Genomic DNA, 24,820 nt, shown 5'->3' on the forward strand with positions numbered 1-24,820 from the left:
ACCTTTGCAGCCCAGCACTCAACAGCTGCGCCACCAGGGGAGGCTCAGAAAGTCTCCATTTCTACGACTCCTATTAACTCTTGTGAAATTCACATCAGAAGACAAGTTTTTTCTAAAGTTTTTGTGCTTTTCACCTTTCAAAGATGTGTGTGGCGACACAGAAGCGGCGGTGAGGCGCGCCCCCTGGAGCGTGGCCAGGGCACCAGCCAGGGGCCGCCTGCCCAGCAGGCCCTCCACACCGGGCTGGGGCCCTGGCCCGGCAACTTGCTGTTTCACCAGAAGGAAGGAAACAGCTCATCTCTGGCCTCCTGCAGTTTTCCTTTAGGGATCGCACAGAGAGGATTTTACTTGCGAGGTTTTCCACTGCAGCCTTGCTATGGAGGGCGGGTCCTGCGGGGAGTGGGGGCCGGGCGGGGGCCTCACCCCCGAGGGGCGGATGATGGGGTTCTCCCCGCAAAGGATTCTACTTCTGGGACCTCCATCCAGTGCAGGTCCGGGTCTAGTCAATTTTCCAAAAGCAACTAGAAAGGAAAGGGCAGGGTGCGGCCCAAAAAGAGCCATTTTCCCCACGGAACAATGTGTCCAGCTCCCGGATGGGGTAGGGCCGCTGGCTCTTCACACTTGTCATCCAGAAACCTCACCAAAAAGGGCTTGGGCTTCGAAGAGGTCCCAGAGCAGACCCGAGGCCGCGTCCCCGGGGAGCAGGGCCGGGGAGCCTGGCGCTGGCAGCCAGACCTGGGGCCAGTGGACACCATGCCAAGGGGCCTCGTGGCGGCTTCCCAGACACCCGTCCAGGCAGCACCCCGCGCCCCCGCCACCGGAGAAGCTCTCCCCAAGCCCTGTCATGGGCTTCAAAGGGGACGGGGGGCCTCCCCAATGGCGCAGCAGTTGAGCGCTCGGTTGCAAAGCTGCCCGCAGCCTCTAGAGCACCAGTTCGATCCCGGCTACTCCCCGGCCACCGGACGAGGGTCCCACATGGCGCGCAGACCTCTCCTGCCGCCCGCCGCTCCCCTCAGCAGTGTACTTCAGTCCTTCTGCCTGCTCTGCTCCCCGCTCTGGCTCTGGTGAATTCTCTCACCCTCCCGCGCTTCTGACTGTACCCAGTGCATGTATAAATAAATAAATAAATCTTTAAAAAAAAAAAAAAAAAAAAGGGGGGGACGGGACCTCACACATCAGGGGCAAGAATGGAAGCCGTGAGAACTCACAAATGGTCCAGAGGGTAAACGTCCCATTTTTAAACACACCAAAAAAAAAAAAAAAAAAAGAAAGAAAAGAAAAGAAAAAGAAAAAAAAAGGAAAGAAAATCTGTAGAACAAAATTTTCCAAAAACAAACTTACCACACCCAGCACTTTCTCCAGAACAGAGACAGTGAGTGTGGCCACGCTGAGGGGCGCTGGGGTCCCTCGGTACTGGCTGGTCACACTCAGAAAAGGGCCCGGGACGGAGAGACGCAGAGGAGAGGGAGGAGCTGATGACAGGGGCTAAGCTCGGGGCAATAGCTCCAAGGGCAGACTTTAAAGACAGAGAGGCAAGTCAGGCCTAGACCATGCGCTGAACATTCTGGAAAGAGATGCCAGAACTCCCCGGCCGGGTGCCACGGGTCCAGCAAGTGAAAAGCTTCGATGGCTGTGGGGAGGGATCGGGGTGAGGCAGAGGCCTGTGACAGCCTCTGCATTACTCTGCCAGCAAACAAGAAAATGGAAAACAAGAAATTTCCAAGGACAATTCCACCCAAAGAAACCTGTTTGCTGCATTTCCTCGGGGAGCAAGACATTGTTTTATCCAGGGAGTCAACCTGAAAGGCCCCTTTGCCTTGGATGGAGGACACCCGTCTGAAGAGCTGTGGTGACCCCCGGACCGGCCCCTCGACTGCCCCAGGGGGAACAGACGCCGCCGCCCTCTAGCACAGGAACCGCGCGGGCACCAGTGAAGTTGAGGTTCAAGATGCGCCTTCTGAGGTGCCGCTCTGTTCACGAGCCACTTTGTTACGTATCTAACCAAATGACACATACACATGTTTAAAAATCTGCTTTCTCCCTCAGAACTGAACTTTCCTATTGAGTTCGGGGAATTCTGTTTCCCCGAGTGAGCGAGTTATCAAAGCCTGCAGTTTTAGGAGACCCGTGAAGGTTATAAAATGCCACCATTACTTAGAAAGTGACAAAACAGAGATTTGTGAAGGAGCAAACAAACACGAGGGTCATCGCCCCCCGGGCCGCCGGGGCCGGGCGCTGGTCCTTGTCCTGGGCCGGCCGCAGAGGGACCCGCACGGACGGGCAGGGGGCGCCCTGGAGCCACACGAAGGCCACAGTCAGGATTAGAGACGCGGGGTCGTCTCCCTCTTCCTCAGGGCCCCCCACTCCATGCCAGTCAGCAGGTGCCCTACCCTGAGGACGGCTTCCGGATGGGCAGGAACACAGGGGCCCACTGGCCACGGCCTACTGGAGCGCCCACGCAGGGAAGGAGGCTGATACCGGTGGGGACCCAGAGGCCCGGCAGTGGACGTCCCCCCGAGAGGGAGGGAAGCAGCAGTTCTGAGGTGGAAACCAGGCATGACCAGTAATGGTTCTGGGCTTGGTGCTGGGCACCTGCCCACCCGCTATGCTCAGGGCTCAGTTAATGCCCTCTGCCCTGGAGGGGGCGGCAGCACTGTCCCCACTTACACAGGAGAAGTCACCTGCCCAAGACCTGTGGCAGCAAGGCCTGGCTGCTGACACCCCCTGCTCTTAACTACCTGTGCCCTGATGTGAGCAACTCTCTCTCTGCCCTGCTCCCACTCTGAGCAGAGACGCTGGCTGAGGGCAGAGCATCCCATCTCAGGAGACCAGAGCTACGTGCCACCCACAGCAGGGCTCTGATAAAATGACTGTCACGCCTGCAGGTGCCAGAGCCGCACAAGGCCTGGAAGGCGGCAGGCTGAACGCCTCTTCTCTGGGCAGAGGCGCCTGCTTGCTTCTGGCACCTTCAGCAGACAGGAGAGGGCTGAGTGGGGCTGATGGGGTGCACACCTGGGGTCCCCCATGCTGGAGGCAGCGTTTCAAGGGACAGAGGCCACCGAGAGGCCGCAGTCTTCCTGAGCAGGCTGAATGCAAGTTATTAAAAGTGAACACATTTCCTTTCTCAGGAAGCTAAATTAAGTCATATTTTTACACGTACTGGCATGGGCTGCTATACATTCCGTCTCAGCCCCGGCACCCACCCAGCCGACCGAGCTCCACAGACTCTCACGCCCCCTACCCAGCGCTGCTGCTTCGTTGAACGTGACAGAAACCATCTACTTTCTAAATGGTGGAGTCACATATTCATATTACAAGCTTAGCGAAGTCCATGCCAAGTATCAGTCTCGCCTGAATTTCTCGCTCATTAACGGTAAGAATGCACTGCTGCCGAGAGGCAGGAGGGCGAGCACCGGGCTCTGCCCGCTGCGCCACTTCCCGGCGGCCCAGCGACTGGCCCCACAGCAGCCCACGCTGGCTTCCATCTCTTCTCCTTCCTCACAATGTCAGTTTTTGTTATCTACGGTAATTCACAGATGAACGAGGCAGATGGAAGGAAAACCATTTAAAAAGTTCCCTGTAACACAGTCGCAGTATTTAGCTCCGAGTGTGAAGTAATAAGGCCTCGTTAGCGACAGGTAATTAAATCCACATTCCGGCTCTGGCACGAGCTCTCCGCCGCGGCCCTGTGGGGTCGCTCGCCTCCCTCCACCTCCCCTCCCTGCCTTCGGGAGACACGCTCAGGACAAATGAGATAACACTCTGGCAAGCACTGGACTTCTCTGGAATCCAAATTATATTTTCCTAAGATCATTTTATCAACTTGAGTACCATGAATCAGTGCTAAAGTCACTCTGGAACCAAGAGATGGCGCAGAAGGCCACTTGGCAGTGACCTCGCGGGGGCATGTGGTTTGTATCTGGGACCAGCCCCCCTTGGACCCTGAGGGGCTCCCTGCAGGGGGCGTCTCCCGGAGCCCCTCCTCAGCAGATGTCCCGACCATCACGGGCACCGCGCAGGAAGCCCGCCCTCAGGATTCTCCTAGAGCCGAGTAAGAGCATCCCCCACCCAGTTTCTGAAAGGGAACCAAATTCCACGATAACAACTAACTCATAACAGGCATCATAAATTAAGTGGACAGGCAGAGTATGGTTAAGTCATTTCCCTGGCCAGATCGATCTGCCTGCGTCCTCAGAGGCCGTTTAAGCTTGAAATACGCAGGGCGGAAAGAACCTGGAGACCAGGAGGGCGGCGTTTGCTTGTCGGCCTCGTTCGGAGCCCGAGAAGGTGCCTTCTCCCAAGTCATCTGCTGACCCTGAACTGGCCTTGCAGAGAGGGATGAAGAAGTGTCTCTGCCAGGAAGGCTTCCAGCAGGCACCCTGCTTCGAGAAGGCGGCCAGCGTGTCCTCCCCAAGCCCCTAAGTTCACTGCGTCCCGGGCCGTCTGGCCTCATCCCAAACACAGACCCAAAGGCAGAAGATAACCCTGGTCTCTGTTCGGGGGAAGATCCTTCACCCCGTTTTAAACTTTTGAGTCTGTCACGGGCCGAGGGGCTCAGTGAGGGTGTTAATGAGAAGACTGACTTTTGGGAGGCCCCCTCGGGATGGCGGGCATGTTGCGGTGAGGGTGCCGAGGGAGGCTTTGGTTCCGCCCATGCCCCACGAGGAGGTCCCCAGTCTCCGAGGGAGGTTTCGAGAGAGCGCCTAAGATGAGGTCAACAGAACGGGCGGCTCCCCTCCGCGGAGAAATGTAATCAGTTCCTGAACAATTCTAATGCCCCGGAGATTCCTGGGGTAAAGGAGTAATTTCTGCAAGCCCACACTTCTCCACGCGTGACCTAGTCTTCCTCTCCCATCGGGTACAACAGCCCTGAGGCTGCAGCCTCCTTTCCCTCTGGGGCCGGTTCCCCGTCAGGCTCAGTCCCGCGTTCACACGAGCCTGGTGGCTGTCAGAGACCCCGGCAGAACGGGCCTCACTGTCCTCACCGCAGGCCCCCCGAATCCAGGTCAGCCGCCCGGGCTGCGCCGAGCACAGACAGGAATTATCTATGTGCCAAGACGCCTCAAGCAGAGACGTGCAGTGGGGACCCTGAGGTCGAGATGGGGGCTCCTCTGTGCTCCCAGCGCCATCTGACTGTCCACTGCTGTCTGAAGAGAGACCCCCCCCAGAAAAGACTTAACGTCCCCCCCAAAAGGCATAAATACGTTTACAGGGATCTCTGGCATTTGCATTCGAGTAACTTAGAATTTCTTTTTTTTTTTTTAAGTGAACTTTTCAACTCATTTCTGGCGTTAAATCAGCAGAGCCGGGAGACTGCCTCTGTCAGAGGAGGTTCTGGGGTGACGGGTGTACAGCAGAGGGGCCAGTCCCAGCTGGGGCCAGGCCAGCGAAGGGGACCATCCCCCTCAGCCTGGGTCACGATGATTTCCCCTTTCCCTTCAGGTGGAATCTTGACAAAACTGACTTATTGAAAATCAGAATTACTCTCCTGAAACGCTTCCAAGCTCCAACTGTATTTTCCTAACCCCCCAGCCATGGCGTGGGGCCATGGGGCGGCCGCTGGGAGGCACCAGATGCCTGAGCGAGCCGTGGATCTTATTCCTCGGCGTGACTGCAGGCAGGAAGTATGTGCTGGGTGTGCGTGCAGGGGTGCTGAGCAGGGCGGGCCCCCCGCTGTGCTCGGCCTGGAGCCCCGAGGCTCGAGAGCCCCAGGACGCAGTCGTTTAGTGAACTCAGAAAGTAGTGTGTGGGGTGGGGGTGTGGGGGGCAGTAACGGCACTGGGATGATTGTGTAAGTGAAATCGCTGTAGGAAAGCAGTATTTTTAAAGCTGCTTGCTTCTGTCCCGGAAAATATATGAGGTACATGAATGCCTCTGAAAAGCTGAGACCAAAGTTGGGGACTCCCTGACCTGCCATGTGAACCAGCCACCCAGCAGCAATCATTCGAACATGACAGTGAGGTGGGGGGGGGGGCTTCCGGCACGGGAGTGGGCTGGGGGGAGCCCACGGGCAGAGTGGACTTGGGGGGTGTATGGCTGGGGGCGCCTCAGAAACACAAAGGCAGGGATCTGGGGCTAGAGCTCCATTAAACGAACCCCCAGCTACTGTCAAATCATTTCGTTTTAAGAATTTGGCCTTGCATTCTAGAAACAGTGTGTCCACCCATTCAGACCCCGGATCCAACCTCAGCAGGATCGGAACCCCTCTGTGGAGACCAGGGGCCTTCACGGAGGACAGGGATCATGTACACATCACCCGGGCCCCGGACTCTCCTGTCAGTTCACTTTGAAATCTCCCTGGTTCTATCAAGACAGTCGTGGACACTCCAGGTGACTCCTGCGGAAGGTGACCTCGCAGACGGCTCTCTCCCGGGCCTGGCCCCGCTGCGGGGCCCCGTCCTGAGAAGTGCCTCCAGGACAACCGGAGATGCTGGCCCCCCAACTGCAGTCCCAGCAGCTCCACGTCTATGCCCCAGGGCTGTAAGCAAGATTACATCTTAAACAGCAATTTCTTTTGCTTTCTAGAAAATAAGCCGAACACACTGCCCAGAACGCCCCCATGGAACGGGCGCAGGAAGGGCACAGGCCTTTTCCTCGGATCCTCAGGATTAGCTTCACTCCCTGACACCCCAGGGCGGCACCGGTCCTGGCCCCAGTCCGAGCACACAGAGACAGTGGAGAACGTCGACAACAAAGCGTCGCTTAGGGCAGCTGCTCTTGCCACACCCGAGACGCCCTCCCCGCCGCAGGGACCCGGCCCACCTTGTCACTGTCCAGCGTGTTCTGCGAGGTGCGGGAGGCGATGGAGATAGTGTCCGGCTGGCTGCTGCCGTCCCCTTGGCTGTCCAGGTCCTCTCCGTCCCTGCAGAGACAGCAACGTGTTACTCCCAACACCCTGGGCTCGCACCTCCAGACTGGGAACGCTGGTCCGTGGGTCACGGACAAATGGTGGGAGTGGGCGGTGACGTCAGAGTCCGTGGGGGCCGCGACCCCCGCAGGTCAGCGGCAACAGGCCTCGGTGAGCACAGGCCTCTTGCCACGTGGCTCCATGTCCTTCCCCTTCATTCTCACCAGAGTAAAACACAGATCACGCGGTTATGTTCTTTTAAGAATACGAAACAAAACTTGGAGATGGACTCTGACTTGCCCAAGGCCAAGGGCATGATTCCCGGGGCGGAGGCCCGAGGGCCTGCCAACAGCGCCCCCTTCCCTTGGAGACCCCAGACCCGCACCTCCACCCCGCAACTCCACTGCTGAGAGTGATGTCACGGGCAAGCCGCACTGAAGGCCGCGCCCTCACGCGTTCCTCCAGACACTCCCGGCCCCTGAACACCGGTGCGTGCCCGCTGCCCCGCCCCTCCCGCCAGGTGCAGCACCTGGGCCCCGGCGCTCACCTCCTGCCCTTCTGCCTGGCGGCCGGAGCGGTCTTGGGGAGATGGATGGGCTCCTTCAGGGCCCCCTTCAGGTGCACCGTCCTCTCCTGGATCACCTCGCGGATGTGCTTGATCCAGTCCTGCTTGTTTTCTATGCTGGACGCCTGGACGAGGCGAGATGGATCAGGTCATGGAGGGGCCCCTGCAGGCCCAGCCGGCCCCGCCCAGGCCTCCACACCCCTAGGCTCCCCATTCTGAAAATGACTTTCCAGCAGAAAAGCAACCTCATCCTGTCTTTAATTTGCCACCCAGTAAGTGACCCTGATCTGGAGTTTTGGTTTCCGCAAAACCACTCCGATCTCCCTGCACCGCGGATCTCAGGCCTCTGGGTACACTAAGGAGCAAGTATCCCCCACCTCACTACCTCGGAAGCGGCACTGGCTGAAGATGGAGACTTAGCCCTGCCCTCTCTGCACCCACCATGCAGGCGAAGACTGTGGGTCACTGGCTCCAAGTGTCAGCTCAGGCCCTGGGTCTGGACCTGAGGAACCACCCCCTCAGCCTCCTCTCCCTGCTCCCACAGGCTCCCCGCGGTTGGGACCCTCCTGTGACATGGGAAGGCAGCATGAACCCCAGCATCTGTCTTGGGGGCGCTGCCGCAGGCGGGGAATTCCCAGAGTGGACGCCACGGCCACCATCCCCTCGGGTCACACCACCTGCAGACCAGGGCGAGCGGCGGCCCAGGCAATGAGGCGGGCTCAGCTCCACCCACCACCACTGTGGAGACACGGATCTGGGGTGTGCCTAGGGACACGCAAGGCTGTGCCGGGTGAGCACACGTGGCCTCGCTTCACTTCATCTGGCCCTTCAATGGCCCAGGCATTTTCTACATGTTCTGGGCCTTCACAACAGTTTCCAATTTCCTTACGGAACACATCAACCTCCGATGATATAAACACGATCCCCTGGTGAGTGACGAGAACAACCTCCAAGCTAGGGATGAGATCATGGGGGCGCGGGCCCAGCATGTTCTCACGGGCACCATGTTTTTGAAAACACAAAGTGGAAGGCCACGTGAGAAGAAAATAAAAATTGACAACCCTTCTATAAATGAGTATTTTAACTGGAGGATCTGTCTTAGAGTGATTTAGGGGTAGCAATGGGGAAGTAAGTGAAGGATAGAATCCCAAACCAGATGAGATGCCAGGACAGCAGTGAGACCACGGGGGCAGGAGGGGGCGCTCAGAGGCGGGGAGGCTGTGTGTGAAGTAAGTGTCTCGGGATGGAAACCACTGAAACCCACAAACCCAGTGGGATTTAAATGCCTGACAGCAACGTTTGGTGGGGGGAGAGGGGCTGGTTAAACAAGGAGACAGAGATGCATCTGAGCCACAACATTTGGCAGTTTGGTGCAACTGAGGAAAACCGTCACTGCAGTTCAGAAACAGAGAGAATCCTCAGGATTTAAACACAGCAAATGACGACCGCGTCTACACAGCGAGATTCTTAAATTTTAAGAGATTCAACAGGGAGAAGGTGTCACGTTTCCAGAAACACAGCTACACCACTACGTAAAAGGTGCGAGTCAAAGAACGGATTTCGAAATAACTCTCTCCTCTCCAGGCTACAACAGCAAAAAAAGGTTAAAATTGTTGCTTGCGATGACTAGGCCATAATGATCACTACCACTGTCCAGCACCATCACCTCCTCCAGCACCACCACCACCATCACCTCCTCCTAACTCATCACCATCAACTCCTCCGCCACCAACAGCTCCTCCCCTACCATCCCTATCATTACTACCACCACCACTGAAGCTACACTCCACCACCCTCACACCTCCATCACCACTACCACCAGCGCCACACACTTCATCGCACTCTCACCACCACCACCTCTACCATGCCCCAGATCTACACACCACGATCCCCCTTGTCACCATCATTTCCACCATCTCTGCCACCATTGACACTCTTACACTATCTACACCACCGCCATCACCAAACTCTCTCCCGCCCTCTAGCACCATCACCGCCACGAGCGACATCATCACCGTCACTCTACCACGATAAAGCGAACTCTGAAATTAATAAAAACATCGTTTCCTCCAGTCTCTCCTTGGAAATCAGAAAAATATTACCTCAAACACCCTGAAAAACTGTCCCACCAAAGAGTCTACAGGAAGTCTTATTCTTTATTTGCATCCTGAGTATTTTAACTACATTGTAGATGAAACTAGTTCACACCTGCCACTATTTTGTAGCTGCACCCTGGGTGTGTATCGCTGCAGTCCGTCTGGATAAAAGCTTAATAAAGCTGCAAGTTTTAAGGTCCGAGCAAACATTAAAACTTCATGCCTTAGAAAAATTCACTTCTCGAAGATGTAGCTACCAGTGAGTGCCACTTACATTTTATAGGGCTTTATGCCAGCACAAGTAAGAGCACACTGCCTTGGCGATCATATATTCATTGCAAAAACAGCCCAACACCTTCATGTGAATAAAGTCCCGAGAAGCACAACAGCTTCCACAGAGCCCCCAAAGCTGGGATGTCCTGACAACAACTCGCAGCTGCTGTGATACAGCAGGGACTGGAAGGAACACAAGAGACAAAAGTGCTGACAAGCAAGTTCACACACCAGAACCCCATTATGTTTTTGGCTGGCCCCCCAATATTCTACCATTATTCAGCTACATCTTCCCCAAAGCATCCTGAAGTCACTTGAGGTCTTTCTAGGTCGCGCCAGAAGATAGCCTCACCTGTGTGTTCTCAAGCACACAAGGGAGAGGCACATTCGACACCCCCAGGGCTCTGGACTTTCCAAGCAGAGGCTGGAATCCTCAAGAAAGTCCAAGTGGAACAGTCAAAGGCCCTTCTCTCCCCCCCAAAATGATACGCTCAGAAGTACTCTGATTCTCTACCAACACTTGAAACCATAACGATATTATCCTCCTTTTAGCCCTGAAATTAGAAAACCACAGAGCCAGGGACCCCAGGAGCACTCCTGGCATGTTCAGGCTTGAAACTGTCAAAAGGCGCCCCCAGCCTCGTACGTGGTGACTTTGCTTTGAAAACCAAAGGTTGAGGGTGCAACGGGAGTCGTCGGTCTGTTTTTCCTTCATCCTCACACGAACCTCCTACATCCCGTGGACTCAAAGAATTCTTTTCCAGACCGCGAGGAGTTTAAAAAGGCCTCCTCCACTGATCTCTTAGAGGCAAACAAATGTTTAGCTCCAGTTATCGCCTGAGCAGAATACCAAACCGAATTTATTTGACTAAAGAACACAAAAGAAACAAAGTGATAGGAAAACCACTATGTTTCAACAACAGAAAAAGAGCAGGCGCAGCCCTGAGAACCTTCTGGGGGGCCGTTCCCAAGCGGCCGGCGCACCCACCTTCAGGACGATCTTGTTATCTGAAGTTGGCGTTCTCCCCACCCACAGTGCAAACTTGCAAGGATCTCCCTCGACGTGTTCTGTGACACCCAGCTCTGAGGTCTAGATAAAAAGACAATCATATAATTAGGTGGCTGGAAAATTCTGGCAGGAGAGAGAGAGCAGAGACCAAGAAAACAAGTTTTGGTGACTTGAGGTCACGCAGGAATGTAACGACACAGTTGGCTCGCACTGGCCCGGGAGCCTAAATCTCATTTAGTTAAAGGGAGGAAACTTCTTAGGCTGAGACTGGTTTCTGGTTTCGCTTTCGCCAGCATCCCTCAGAGATTCTGAGGCAGGTCAACAAGCAAATGCAGAGGAAGGACACCAAGATACTTGGGGAGCCTGCTCTCTCGGGAGTGGCCGGGCGGCTGCACTCAAGGTTGGAAACACCAACAGGACCCCTTCCTAGTTCTGCTGTGGCCACCGAGCGTTCCCAGCACTAAAGGGGAGCTTCACAGAAGGCAAACGATGTTTTGGCAGCTCAGTTACTTCCCAATTTGGTCACTGATAGCGTTGCCTTGTAGAATTTCATCAGCCATGTCAAGGAAGGGCGGCGGGAGAACGTTTCTCTCTGTAGCACATGCAGGTGTGAGAAGCAGAACAGGGCAGAGGAGAGAGGAAGGCCGACACCTCAGGCCTCCCCCACAACCAGGTTCTCCAGCCCACTTCCCCCTCGAGCAAAGGAAGTGATTCACAGTCCTTCAGGGGCTTCTGAAGGAACCTTAACTTTTAAAAGATAAATTAAGTGAAGATGCATCAGTTTCTAAAACACACTCCCTGGGCCTCTAAGGAGGGACTGAAGCCAGCTAGTGAAATAACTGGCCAGCAACGCTGCTCTTTTTCTTTCCAGTTAGAATATGATCTAAAGTGACGTAAGGCAGGCTGAGCTCCAAAAGACAATCTCAGGCAGGATACGAGCCAAAAAAAAAAGGAGGTATGAAAACCATTAGTTTGAATTTGCAAATTCCAGATTATTATTCAGGTGATTTTTACACTTGGAATTAATTTATCACTCTGGGAAGTGAGTTAATATACAGATATCATAAAAATGCATAGTATAAATTGTCCAAATTCCAGTATCTACCAGTATTTACAGCGACCTGCCACCCCTGAGCAGAGACCCAGCCATGTCCCAATGTAGTTTTATTCCTTCTGTGACAGTGACTATGCCTTAGCTTTGCCCAACCCTCCCCTGGCTGATCCGTGTTGCAAGCCCTGCGGGGGTGAGCTGGTCTTACAAAGAGGTGGCTTGGGCTTGCTTTCACCCAAAATGCAAAAAAAGCACCAGGCTGGATTCTCTTGCCAGGATGTACACCCGTGAGTTAGGTCAGAATCCAAATGCATTACTGTGTCTTGCAAGTACCCAAGGGTGGCTGTCTCCAGTGAGGCAGGGCTGTACCTCTGCAAAACTAGTTTTACCTCCAAATGTGTTCTCTAATGGGCATCTTTTACTATTGTTAAGAATCCTAAGTTTATTTTTCATAAAAAATGTCAGAGCTCATCATTAAGTCTCCACAGCAAGCCAGCCCGTCTCTTAAGTATATTCCATTGCTGGTGAATGAAAAGGTAATTATCATGATAGGAGAACTCAATTATAGACAGGATCAATTCATTTCTAAAGCTACTTAAGGCACACAGGAGATAAATGACACAAATTCACTTGCAAAGTGTTTTCTGATACTGGAGTTAGCCTGGAATTGAGAAAAGCGAGTTCTCAGTCAAGTGACGCTCAAGCTCACGAGCGCCCCCTCGCGGGCATGCGGCGGTCAGAGAAGTTCTTGGAATAATGTGAAAACAGGAGCTCGGTCCTTCCCGCTTAGGACAGTTGGGGAGGTTCAGCTGAGGGCAACGGTGGCTTTTCTCTACCTAAAGAATGATGCAGTTGTGTTTCCTTTCAACTAACAATTCTGAATGCTTGTACTTACAAACAATTTGCTTTTATAAAGGTATTTGCTTCTCCCACTGGAATCTTTCACTTCTTTACTAAATACTAAGGACATTTCAAAAAGGAAGAGGTGCCGCTCTCGACCCTTGCGAATTAAGGTTTTTGGGTCCCACACTTGGAAGGATTCCTGCAGGATAAGTTCTCCCTGAGACTCGATATTTTCATCAAACCCTAGAATGTGAGGGGAAAAAAAAAAGCAAAGTGAATTTGAAAGAAAAATCAAACATGATACACTAGAAAGCCTCCTGACTGTGTAAACATCTATAAAGCAACCATCTCAGATGCGGGCTCCCCGCCTGGACCCCGATGCCAGTGTCCCCGGCGTGGACTCTCCCTCCTCCCTTCCCAACCCCCACCAGGATACCTCCCCCTAAAACGAAGTGTTCTCCTCATTCAAACCACTTCTTGACTGCACCCGGATTTTTGGCTTGAGGGTCTGTCTCCCCAGGTTGGCACCTACCCTCTGAGATCTGGGGGAACTTACTTCTCACGTCACTCTCGGCGGCCCACCACACAGCCCCTCCGCCCGCTGACTGTCCCCAGGCCCTGCCGACTCCCCCAGGATGGGAACCTGCTTTCTCAGCCTGGACCACCCGCCCCGACACGCGCTCGGCCGCGTCCCCGGCTCTCTGCGCCAGCCTGCCTCCCCATCCTCATCAGAGCACATTCCTCCTCTGCTCAGCTCTCCCTGGAGGGGGCCGGTCATGTGGGTGGTAAGCTACAAGGCTCCACAAAGTGGGTACCCGGCCAGGGGCCACCAGCCCCCATGTTCCCTTCCGGGGGCTCAGAGAAGCCCCGTGTCCCACCCCACTGCGGTCGGTGCAGCCAGGCCCCTCTGTCCTGGGTCATGGGGGCAACGTGTGTCCAGCTTCTAGCTTCTGCCCTTCTGTGTGTCTCTCTTTGTCCTTGGTGATGCCCCCAGGGCGGCCTCCCCAGCCCAGGGCTGACATCAGAGAAAGACAGCACCCTCCAGCCGGGCCCGGCTGTCTGGGCCTCTGTCACCAACAGCAGCGCCTCCCCAGTCCAGCATCCTGCGCGGTGCCACCCCTGGCGATGGCCCAAGCAGAGGGGTGGGGGTCGCTTCCTGTCAGAGACCGGGTGACTTTAACTATACAGCTTTCAAAAGCTGAGCTGATTCTCCTTCGCCACGTGAGACACCACCTTGGGCTGCGCGGGCAGGTATGTGGCACCTGTGCTTCAAGGCCCCGCAAGTGGATTCGGGGAGGGAGAGGCAGCAAGCTCTTGCGAGGTTTAGGGTCTCGGAAGACGGATAGTCCCCACTCCCCCCAACATGTAACATGGGGCCAGGCAGCGGGGGTAGGTGGGCTGAGGTGCTGCTGGGACCTCAGGGGTGGGGGGGTCTCCTCTCCACTAAGGGACAGGGCAGGCTCACAGCAGGAGGAGGCACAGGCCGTGATCCAGGGAGCAACGAGACCAGCTCATCACAAAAGAGAGACTCAATCTGACTAAACCCAGGGGCGGCATGCAACGAGCTCCCCAGGGTGCGGGGCCCGGGCGCCCCACCTTCCAGCATGCTGAGGTGCATGGCGTCGTTGGCCCGCTTGGGCACGCTGAGCATCACCTCCAGGCCGTCCTTGATCTCACCCTTGCCCTCCTCGCAGCACGTCAGCAGCTCCTGTGGGGAGAGCACCATGAGCCAGCAGGACCAAGGCGGTGAGGCTCAGGCCAAGGAGAACCAGAGGAGGTCACAGTTCAACTGCAATAGTATAGACGTTAACTCACGCCTCAAAAATGACAACAATGTCTCATCAGGACAGCAAAGCACGGCCACCCCGGCTGGTTTTGAAGGTCACACCAGAGTCTGTCAGGGCGGCAGGCTTGGGCCTCGTTCCAGATGGTTTGTGCAACGGGACTCACCAGCACTTGGCCCTGGCTAGAGGGGTTTATTATTCGGAGCAATTTGGCAAAAAGGGTTTTAAATGTGCACTGCATGGAGAGTGACTGGCAGAGAACCTTCGGGGGTGGGGGTGGGGGTGGGGGTTGGGGGTGCTCAGCAGAGCTTCTGGGCAGGAGCTGGTCCAGCTTACAAATTAAAGCACCAGTTTAATAAAGTGACAGACTGACTGTGAGGTCACAGGGAGGAGATCCTCGGTGTCAGCTCAAGCTAAAGACAAAACCCTTCCATCTCAAAGACACGGAGGAATCTACTGCCCTTGAGAATTAGGGAGCGCAGGGCAAACGCGAGTATGAAGCGCACAGCCCCCGACTTTCTGCTCCATGTTTAGAGCAACCACGTGTTTCTGCAGGGCCGTCATAAGGTGACTCGATGGGGGCTTGATCAAGACGTGCAGGACGGCGTTTCCAGGGGAAAGACCCCATCACTGTGTCACTTTCACAAAAGAATGTGGACGCTTCCTACTGTTTCTAGATTTTTCTTATGAACAGAAAGAGGAGTGCCTCAGGCATTCATAACTCTACCTTATGTGTTTCTTTTCTATCTAGAAAAATTACATGATAACCTTCTTTGTGCTAGCACAGCGCTACGCACACAGAGTCACAAAATCTCGGTACCGGGATGAATAGCTGGTCTGTGCGTTCTAATGCTTGGTAACATTCACCAGCAAGGAGAGGCGGGTGGCCACTATCGGCTACAAGTCGTAACTATTTTTTTTGCACTCAAGAACACGTGTATCAGTTCCATGGGGCACATGCTGGGAGGCTCTCCTCACAGTTGCCCTCACTATTCTACCGTCAAGAGGGTAATGAGGTTTCTACAAGGGAGATTTTAACTATGACAATTCACAGTCACGAGGGGGCAGAGGTCAGAAGCACCCAAATACTTGGGGCTCGTATGGACGGCATGCATGTGTGTGACCCGGGACGACGGGCCACGGGGAGGAGTCATGCTGAGCTTGTTCTCTGCAGATTCTGTGGGAAATCTAGGCACCAGCCCTGGGTGACAAGAGGTATCTGGACAACTCGGCGCAGCCCTGACCCTCAGTGGGTAATCCGAACCCTGCTGACTAGCATGGGCTGAGGCTGGCTCGGTGCACAGCAGGCCTCTGGGAGTGGGGGAGCTAAATGATGCAGGATCAAAACGTCACTTTCTCTTCTCACTGGATGTCAGGGACTAAGGTCAGTCCGAGAAGTTCAGGTGCAGTCAAGGAATATACTCTTATTTACCCGCTGTGCTGAGAAACCGGTCAGGGCAGTAAACTAAAAAAATGAAATTATTCTGCTAGGTGTTAGTTCAAAATAGAGGGCATTTTACATAAATGGCCGAAGAGCAGTGCACAATTCGTATAATTTAGCAGGCCAAAGATGCTTCATACATACTTTTAAAAGGAGCTGATACTTGGTTATTCGCTGAACTGGTTTAATCAGGTAGGAAGAGATGGAATTGGCTAATCCATGCCGCTGCTGGATCTCCTGGATTAAAAACCAGAACAGAACAGAAGTCAACGGGGCAGTAGCTTGGACTAAAAATTTACACTTATTGATCCTTAAGATGAACACACACACATCGCCATCTCTAGATGTAAAGTGGAAATCACAACTGCTTCTTTTAAAATAATGAAATTAAGTTAAGTCACCACTTTGAACACAGACGACAGCAGCGTTGCCGGCCTCGCTGGCTTCCGTGTCCTGCAGGCGTTGGACAGTGAGCCACGGCTCAGCTGCCATCCCCAGGGGCTCAGTGGTCGGTCGGTCAGTCGGGGCCAGCAGGTCTCTGCTTTGTTTTCATCTCTCAACTATCCCAGGCCAGTTTGCACACCAACCTACTGTGTCTGCATCATCTTAGCTTCGGTATTCTTCTTAGCATCTTTCTGAAAGTTATCTTCTGATACCGCAGGCTTCAAACGAGGTCTTGTGTTCTCTGATATACTTTTCTGTCTTGCTTCCTTCAGCCGACCTCCTGGAGACTGATCTAGGCTTTTCAAGCAGAGATAATTTGTCTGTCGTTCCACTGCTGGACACCACCGTAAGTGGGAAAAATATTGTGGTGTTTGTGGTATCTTCTTTTGACAAAATTCTCAACAACATCTGAGATTTCGAAACACCGATCTCACCATTTCTGTTGACATTTTCACCTTATCAAGGGTTATATTATTCAAAATGGCTGCCAGATCACAGTCGCAAACATCTGACATATGTTCGATCCTGGTGAAATTATGCAATTCCCCTTAAAAGTTTCTTTGCTTCTGATATTTTCCTTTGGGGCGGAGGGGCAGGGGACCCGGAGGGAGGGGGGCCAGCTCCCTGGCCAGTCCCACACCGTGGCCTCCGTTGGCTCAGCCATGGCGGCCGCACGCTCCTGTCTCCTCTGAGGCCCCTCGCCCTGCTCAGCAGCTCTGCACAGTGCACCGAGGGGCGCATCTGTGAAATCTGAACGTAAGACATGATTTCCTGCATCCTCTGAGATGGCCGCGACATTGGCTTCAGCTACTGGCAAGGACCAAGGGTCTGTGAAATACTGAGAAGAAAACAGAGCTGTGTTCACGGTGACAAAGGCCACGTGTGGGGACGGTCCTGTGACCAACCACTGCATGTGGAGTGGACACCGCTGTCATCAAGAAGGACAACTGGGGAGTCACCTGCAGGACTTCAGCTCAAGGATGAGGCTCAGCTCTAGTCCACTTCCCAGACTTTCAGGAAAGAGCAGATTACCAGGCTTGGCCACGCACAAGTGTGAAGACAGAGAAAGTCTTGATTCCGAGTAGGCTATGCCCAGGATGGCACCTGCCCTCCAGGTACCTGATCTTTATCATGAAGCACGTGGCACACACTTGACTGAAAAGCCTTCTGTGTGTCACGTCCCAGGCTCCACCTTCTGATATACTAAGTAACTTCCCTGAAGTAACGTTCAAAAGCTGATGAGCTACATCTATGTTTACACCAGTGGGCATTTACCAGTGAATCCCCTGACCATCCTGTTAAAGAACACCTCTGTCGATTTTTACCAGAACACCCTTGATGAAAAGGGATCATCATGAAATTAAAAGGAGAAATGTTTTTAAACACGGCAAATTATTTTGTTTTAGAGGAAAAGAAGCTTGATTTAATAGTTTCTACCTTCCATGTATAATATCGTACATAAAAATGAGCAATTAACAGTAAGCACGATGCATGCATACACACAGATGTACACACCACAATCTGAATTTCCTGCAGTCCTACAGCTTGCAGTACTTGAGAAGGAGCTTTTAAAAGTAGACTGAAACAACATTCCAGGAATATTTTACCATAAATGTAATAGATTAAAAATGAACGTGAATTCGCAGCAGCTCACACAGCCTCTCCAGGCACGAATCACTCACATCAAAGTAGGAACCCGCGTGCTCCAGGATCAGCTGGGTGGAATCGGGCTTGTTTTTGCAATAGGTGACATACATCTGAAACTTGTCTGCCTATAAACGAAATAAGAAATTAGAATATCTCAGATGGCATCAAACCAAACATGACAAACTTTTTGTAGAAAGGAAGTTGTGAGGGTAAAGGAAACTGAAGCCCCAGATAAAAGCAAGCTACTATAAGAAGAGATACCGCCTGCTGATGGCCCTTCTAGGGCCTCCTCTGCCCTGCCAGTGGGGGCTGGGCACCCTGTCTCCCTTCTCACAATGGAGGGTGAGGACCTGGCCAGCTCATGACCAGCACACCCCATCACCAGGTCTCCTGTCTGCATCCCGTCCGGTGTAGATGGGCCCCCAGGCAGGGCTGGGGCTTTGTGGGACCCCAGGAGCCAAGCAAGCCAGCACACTGAATGTCTATGTCAGCTATCACTGCTGCCAACAAACAGCTCTTCTCACAACTAACACTAGCTGGAGAATGTACTTCTTCGAGGGGAAGTCTGTTCCTCCGTGTGCAGACCCAGTAGAAAAGGGTGACATCAAAGAAACGAACTGTATTCCTTCCAGCTCCCTGCAAATGTCCCAAGTCACTGTGAGAACAGGAACTGAGATGTCATTACCCAGGTAACAAAGCAGTGTCCAACGTCCTCCGGCAACTGCTCATATTTCTCCAGCTCTTTCAGGAATATGCTGTGGAGAATAAAAACATGATCCTATCATTAAGGTGTTTAAACATCTCTCTCGTGAGACAGGCCAGAAATCAGTTCAAGCCCAAATTTCATTATTTTAATCAAATGCAGTGAAAAATCTGTGCCTTCTGGATTTTAAGACTCAAGGAAACCCGTAGCTCCTCTTCATCAGGTAAGTCGGGGCGGCTCTGACGCAGCTCCCAGTTTAACCTTTTAAGAGAAACCTCTTAAACACCTTTTACGAGAAATTTTAACCGGGATGCTTACTTCTAGGAGGGTGCTAAGTGTGTAATTTTGGGGTGGCACATCCGATCAGGAGAACCCATTTAGCATGTGGGTGTTCCTGGCTGGGGTGGGGGCCAGTGAGGAAGACCCCACCAGCTGGGCCCCAGCAGCATCTCCCTACAGGCTCTCAGGCTCCAAACTCTCCCGAAAGGAGCAGCTGTTGCTTTTTAATAAAATCTTAAGAAGCCCCAGAGCCTCTGTGGCCAGTGGTAAGTACATTCCTTCTGCTCAGACTGCACATCTGGTGCATTCTCCACCCCTTCTTCCTGCTTATGAAAAAGATCAAACGAGGGCTAGTGGCCCGAGGAGAGCGCCTCTGTCTGGTTATTGACCCCAGGACGCATCAGAGGTGCTGATGAGAGAAGGCAGGGTTCCTACAGTCTTCCTCATCTTATTTCTGCAGAATGATCATCATATAAAGTTGAATCTGTATAAATATGGTCTCTAGAGTGTCAGCTTCTTTGAGGAGAGCCTGACAGGCTTCCTTCACATGCCAACCAAGTCAGGGAACCTGTGCTTTATTCAAATAGAAACTCTGAGTCCTGAGGAAACGCCATGCGGTTCCAGGAGCGGCAGCCGGCCCCCCCAGACAGAGCGCTCACTTGTTGTGAAACTCGTAGATCTCCTGCATATTCCCGAAGATGATGAGCTCCTTGTTGACAATGCCGGGGGGAATCTCCTCCACGCCGCTGGTCATCTCCCACAGGTAGGTCTGGAGGGAGGCAGGACAGCATCAGACCCACGCCCACCCCATTTCCAAGAAGCAGGCATTCCTGACATCTGGAAACGCAGCCCCGGAGCTCGTGTCGAAATGGGAATGGAAGCTTCTACAAAGCATGAGAATCGTGTTTTATCAAAAGCCGGTCAGCAGCTGCTCCTGCTGGAGGATGGCACCGGGCTTTGCAGCAACAAGTCTGCTCCTGGCTTTGAATTTTGGGATCAACCTACCCCAGAAGGTACAACAGAGTAACTAAAGAAGAAGCTGCCCGTCACAGTAGCAGGCACATTGCTCTGAGGCTGCTGTGAAATTCCCCACAAAGGGCGCCTGGCCGGCCGGCGCATAACACAGAGACTCCGTGGCCACAGCCATGTCATCCCCGAAGCGACGGCAGGCCCAGAAGAAGGGCTGGCCTCACGTGAAGGTGGCTGCTAAGCCACGTTCAGTCTCAAAAACAACAAAAGTGTGAGTCTGTTTAAAGGAAATACCGACAGCTGAGAATGAAACACGAGCTCCCACCCAGCCTGAGCAAGCACGTCAGCGGCACTTACGTCCATGCACTCACGCAGGTCCCGGACGTAGGCCTTTTCCGTCTGGATGAGCTCGGCCATTATGAACCTTGACCAGAGGCAGAGGGGCAGGTTAGTTCACACCCCGCACACCCCGGGCTCTCTACCTGGGGTTCACAGTGCACTCAGGTGCTCTTTAAAGCCTGAGTCAGGCATCTGTGTTGGAGAATGAACCCAAGAACAGCTGGAAAAGTAATAATAAAATCCAGCCACCAACTCAAAGAAAAAAAAATCTTGGAAAAAATTTTGTTGAGGTTCCCACAGATCGGGTCACTCAACGCAGCACCACTGACACGGGGGCAGGGGCGGTTTTGAGGGGGCTGCCCCTGAACTACAGGGTGTTTAGTAGAATCTGGGGTCTCTACCTACTGGAAGCCAGTAGCACACATTTCCCTGGACCCCGTGTGATCCCCCCAAGTGCCCCAGGGGGGACACAATAGCCCTGGACTAAGAACTAGTGGCTCAGAGCCTCCTTGCTGGAAGGGGCTGGGTGGTTCCCTAACTGGGGAGCACGTCTGTGCTGTTCCCGTCTGCTCCTTGGTCACCACTCATGGCCTGCGGGACAATGCCCCGTGTCACGGTGACTCAACGACCTGCCAGCCGCACAGGACAGGGGGCAGGGGTCCGGGTGAGGACAGAGACAGATGCGCAGTCTGCGCTGCAGGGCATGTCCAGGCCCAGCGAGCACTCGCTGGCCTCGCAGCCCCGCAGCTGTCCAGAGGACGGGCTCCTCGCTTCTCCGCGACCCCGCAGGCCCCGGCGCCACTTACTCTTTCCTGCGGGCAGATTTCCGCTTTTCTTCATTGAGCTCGTGAGCGGCGTCCCGAAGCTTCACCTCTGACCCGGGGATGCTGGCGGGGATGATGTCGAGCTGGAGGCTTTTACTCTGTGGGACAAGAGCGGGAAAACTTCCTTGGTCAGACCCGCCGGCAGGACACGCGAGAACGCGGCGGGGCGTCGGGGCACGAGCCAGTTACCGATTTGTTGGAGTCGGAGGAGATCCCCAGGGCTTTCTCCAGAGAGGTCCTGTACTTCTCCATCCGCAGGGAGAAGTCTCTGTACCTCTTATCCACGGCGGTGACACATTTTTTTATCTCCGCCGCATGGGCATGCCCTTTGTCACAGAAGCCGTCGGCCAGCTGTATCAACAGCTTCACCCTCTCTTTGGTTTGCTGGAAAACACGACAGGAGAGCAGGGTGAAGCCCATGGGCCCGGGCACGGCAGCCTGCCTAGACTCAGCTCCGCCAGGGCACATGAGCTGGCGGTGGGGACCAGGCGGGCCCCCAGTCCCTGCCGTCAGAGCCCCGATCCCTGGCTAGCGACTCCCCTCCGTTCCTCCACAGGAAGGCGTCTTAGCACCTCCAAGCAGGAAGCCTGGTCTTCTTCTTCTCTTCCAAAGACATCCTCACCTGGTAGATGCGCGATAAACATGTGCAGAGTGAATAACTGAACATCACTCGGCTGGTCTCAACAGCTCCCAGAGCCCCTCTGAATGCCCAGGCCTGTGCCCAGGGCCCCAGTGTGGACATTCTCTCTTAGATGTACTTTATTCCTTGATGTACTTTATTTTATATTTTTTCCCTAGACGGAGGCAGGCTGGAGCAACGCAGCCGCGAGCCAGGGACCACAAGGAGCACAGGACGCAGGAAGAGCAGGCAGGGGCTGCCTGGAGCCGTCGGCGGACGGGGAGCGAACGCGCTTCTTAACTTTTAAAGTAAAGTCATAAATGTTGCCTGTTTAGGACTCTCGAATAAATGATTTCACTTATATATATGTAGAAAAGATCTGTCATTAATTCTGACTTTTTATAAAGTACGGGTAACCATGAAGTAACGGGGTGTGAGGCGGATGGCGGTGACCTCCCTCTACTCTGACTTCCACCTGACCCTTCATCAGCTCCAGCTACTCCAGGTCTCCTTCGACATCCCGCTGGCAACGAAAGCATCACAAGGCCACTCTTCTGCTATGGAATTCGCCTTTCTCACTTAACCTTTCCCTAGAAAATTGTATGGCTAACAGAGCTCAGGAAGGTGACTTTAAAAATCCCCCAGAGGAAGGCCAGCATGCAAAACCTCGACAAAGTATCTTTGTGCGACAGAAGTTTTGGGAACCACAATTCACTCAGGCAACCTGGAGCGCTGAGAGTCGCCCAGACTCCAGGGAACAAACCCCCAAAGCACGTGCTTGCCTTTAGGTCCCTGCCTGTCTGAGTCAGGACCCTGGCCTGACTCCCTAGTCCCCTGGCCATCTCCCTCAAGGCTTTCCTCAAACAGAGGCTCCTTCTCATGGGCCTGACCGCCTTCTGCCTGCCCCCCCACCCCCCGCCCTGTCCTTCCCCGGGGAGCACCACCTTCCAACGGGCCCTCGCCTGCCAATCCTGTCACTGCCCATCCTGCTCCAGTGAGGACACACCTCCAGGGGCATTTGTTTCACCCTTCCCGGACCTTCCGTGTGTCCAGGGCACCAAATATTTATAGAGAAAGTAAATAACATTAGGTTCCTTTCGCCAGCGTGTACACACCTGTGACTTTAATGGGCGTGGCTGTTACTCTTAACAGGCAGCGACGCGTACTTGTCAAATATATGAAAACAGAACCCAAGGCACATTAGTATCTCTGGGACAAAAATCTCTAATGCTGACTCCATGAAAGTGGTTTACTGCAAAGAGTCAGCGAAGCCTCAACACTATATATATTTTAGGACCTTTCTTTTGCGTGGAAATACACTCGCGTGAGGGCGCCGAAAGGCAGAGGTGTGCCAAGCAGCGCGACAACTCTGTGGATGGGGGAGCACAGGCCTCAGGACCAGCCGACGACATAAGAAGGCCAAGCTCCCAACTTGCCAGCACACAACAGCCTCGGCTGTGCCGGCGCAGCCTCCGCGCCGTCACTAGCAGAGCACAGGCTGCTCCTTGTTTGTATTCGGAGCCTCGTTAATAGTTCGCTGGAGGGTGTTCCTGTCAGTTAACATGTTCCCACTGACAGACCTTCGTGTTCTGCCTGTCTTTTCCTACCACAAACAGCAGTGCAAAAAAATAGCTGTGTGTCCTGGCACTGCTGGCCCGACACGGGGCTTTGGGGGAGACAGCAGGTGCGTTGTGATGCTGAGGAGGTGCTGCAGGTCCCCCCGCCCCCCGACTCACACCCTTGTGGGGAAGCCTTGACAACACAGGCTGTCAAGCTTTCTGATCTTTGCTAATCTCCTGGGTGAAAATGGAACCCAGTAGAGTCTTTACAGATACTGTCCTTATTTTAAGTAAAACTGGTAATCTTGTATGTTTAAGAGTCATTTCTAATTCCTGTGCTGTGAGCCATCTTTTAATGTCTAGTCCATTTTCTTTCTTTGCTTGTTAGTGATTTGCAAAAGCTCTTTACCATTGGGAAACCAGCCCTCTGCAATGTGAGTGGCAAACGTGTCTTTTTTATTGGCCCTTTTTTATTGGTCTTTGGTTATGGTGGGCCATCCCTTGGAAAACACTACTTTTTTGTTTATGTAGGTGAATACAGCATGTTTTCCTTGATGTGTTTTGCGTCCTGTTACTTCTTCTATCCTGTTTGGGTTTCCACTGTGGACATTGACATCTTTGGGCATTTATCTAGATATCCAACTTAATTTTTCCCCAGAGGGCTACTTAACACAATAAAAAGAAATTCCTATGTTCTTTAAAAGGAAAAATTGCAAGGGTTTTCAACCTCATTCTCCTGTTACCTGTGGAGGTGGTCACAGACACAGATCTGGGTTTTAAAGTTATGTAAGTATTATGAGTATTTGAATAGCCCCATCTGTAGACATCATCAAAGGACATTCAAAGAAATAAACACAGATCACAGAGTGCGCATAAACCATGTATTATCCACTATGAACAGAAATGAGACCCTCACAGCAGAAGCGCCGCTGCGTCTACAGGAAGGACAAGACACTCCTTACCTGTGGAGGCAGGACAAGTCAGCTCTCCTCACCGTGGGGTGCCCTCCGCCCAGTGCTCACGGCCCCTCTGGGTGCAGCTTGCCCGAGCCCCTCCCTCCCCCAAACGCTCATGGTGCCCGGGGAAGAGCCAGGTCTCTGCTGAACCCCACAACGGGCGGTCTGTCTGCACCCCACAAGGCTACGCTCCCCCAGGATGGAGACCATGGGTTCCCAGGCCAGGCACCCCAGGGTGAAAGGAAGGAAAGAAACTCGGAGCCGGGGGTGGGGGTGGAGAGTGCAGAGCAGAGGGCGGTGAAGAACAGCAGGAGGAGCCAGAAATTGTTACAGGAAACATAAAAAAAGGTACAAACAAACAGAACACAAAGTGGCCGTTGTCATTCTGAATGATTTAAAAATTCCCCTTTGATATGTTTTCAAAGCCAGGTTCAGGGCCACACAAGAAAATCACTCTTTTTACTTTGATTCTTTTTAATCAAATATATTATCCAGCTTGACCACTATTTTCTTCTCTTAAATTTGAATTAATTTTCAGCTTTTCCCAAAATCTCACATTCATTGTCAAGAAC

The 24,820-nt window shown here is 53.3% G+C and overlaps 1 protein-coding gene across 1 annotated transcript in view; it reads right to left on the reverse strand.

Annotated features, from left to right (window-relative positions):
• TRIO (trio Rho guanine nucleotide exchange factor) overlaps positions 1–24,820 on the reverse strand; it is a 245,181-nt gene that overhangs the window by 68,402 nt on the left and 151,959 nt on the right. Inside the window, exons 22-33 of the mRNA XM_037529214.2 lie at positions 21,304–21,498; positions 21,097–21,212; positions 20,309–20,375; positions 19,642–19,751; positions 18,686–18,755; positions 18,036–18,125; positions 16,054–16,146; positions 14,281–14,392; positions 12,737–12,927; positions 10,770–10,871; positions 7,395–7,537; positions 6,763–6,862 (exon numbers count right to left, since the gene is read on the reverse strand). Of these exons, the coding sequence (XP_037385111.1) occupies positions 6,763–6,862; positions 7,395–7,537; positions 10,770–10,871; positions 12,737–12,927; positions 14,281–14,392; positions 16,054–16,146; positions 18,036–18,125; positions 18,686–18,755; positions 19,642–19,751; positions 20,309–20,375; positions 21,097–21,212; positions 21,304–21,498 (1,389 nt within the window). The remainder of the gene's footprint in view (positions 1–6,762; positions 6,863–7,394; positions 7,538–10,769; positions 10,872–12,736; positions 12,928–14,280; positions 14,393–16,053; positions 16,147–18,035; positions 18,126–18,685; positions 18,756–19,641; positions 19,752–20,308; positions 20,376–21,096; positions 21,213–21,303; positions 21,499–24,820) is intronic.

Source organism: Talpa occidentalis, unplaced genomic scaffold (assembly GCF_014898055.3).
Source record: "Talpa occidentalis isolate TD23 unplaced genomic scaffold, MPIMG_talOcc4v2.1 talOcc4.6, whole genome shotgun sequence".
Lineage (NCBI taxonomy): Eukaryota > Metazoa > Chordata > Mammalia > Eulipotyphla > Talpidae > Talpa > Talpa occidentalis.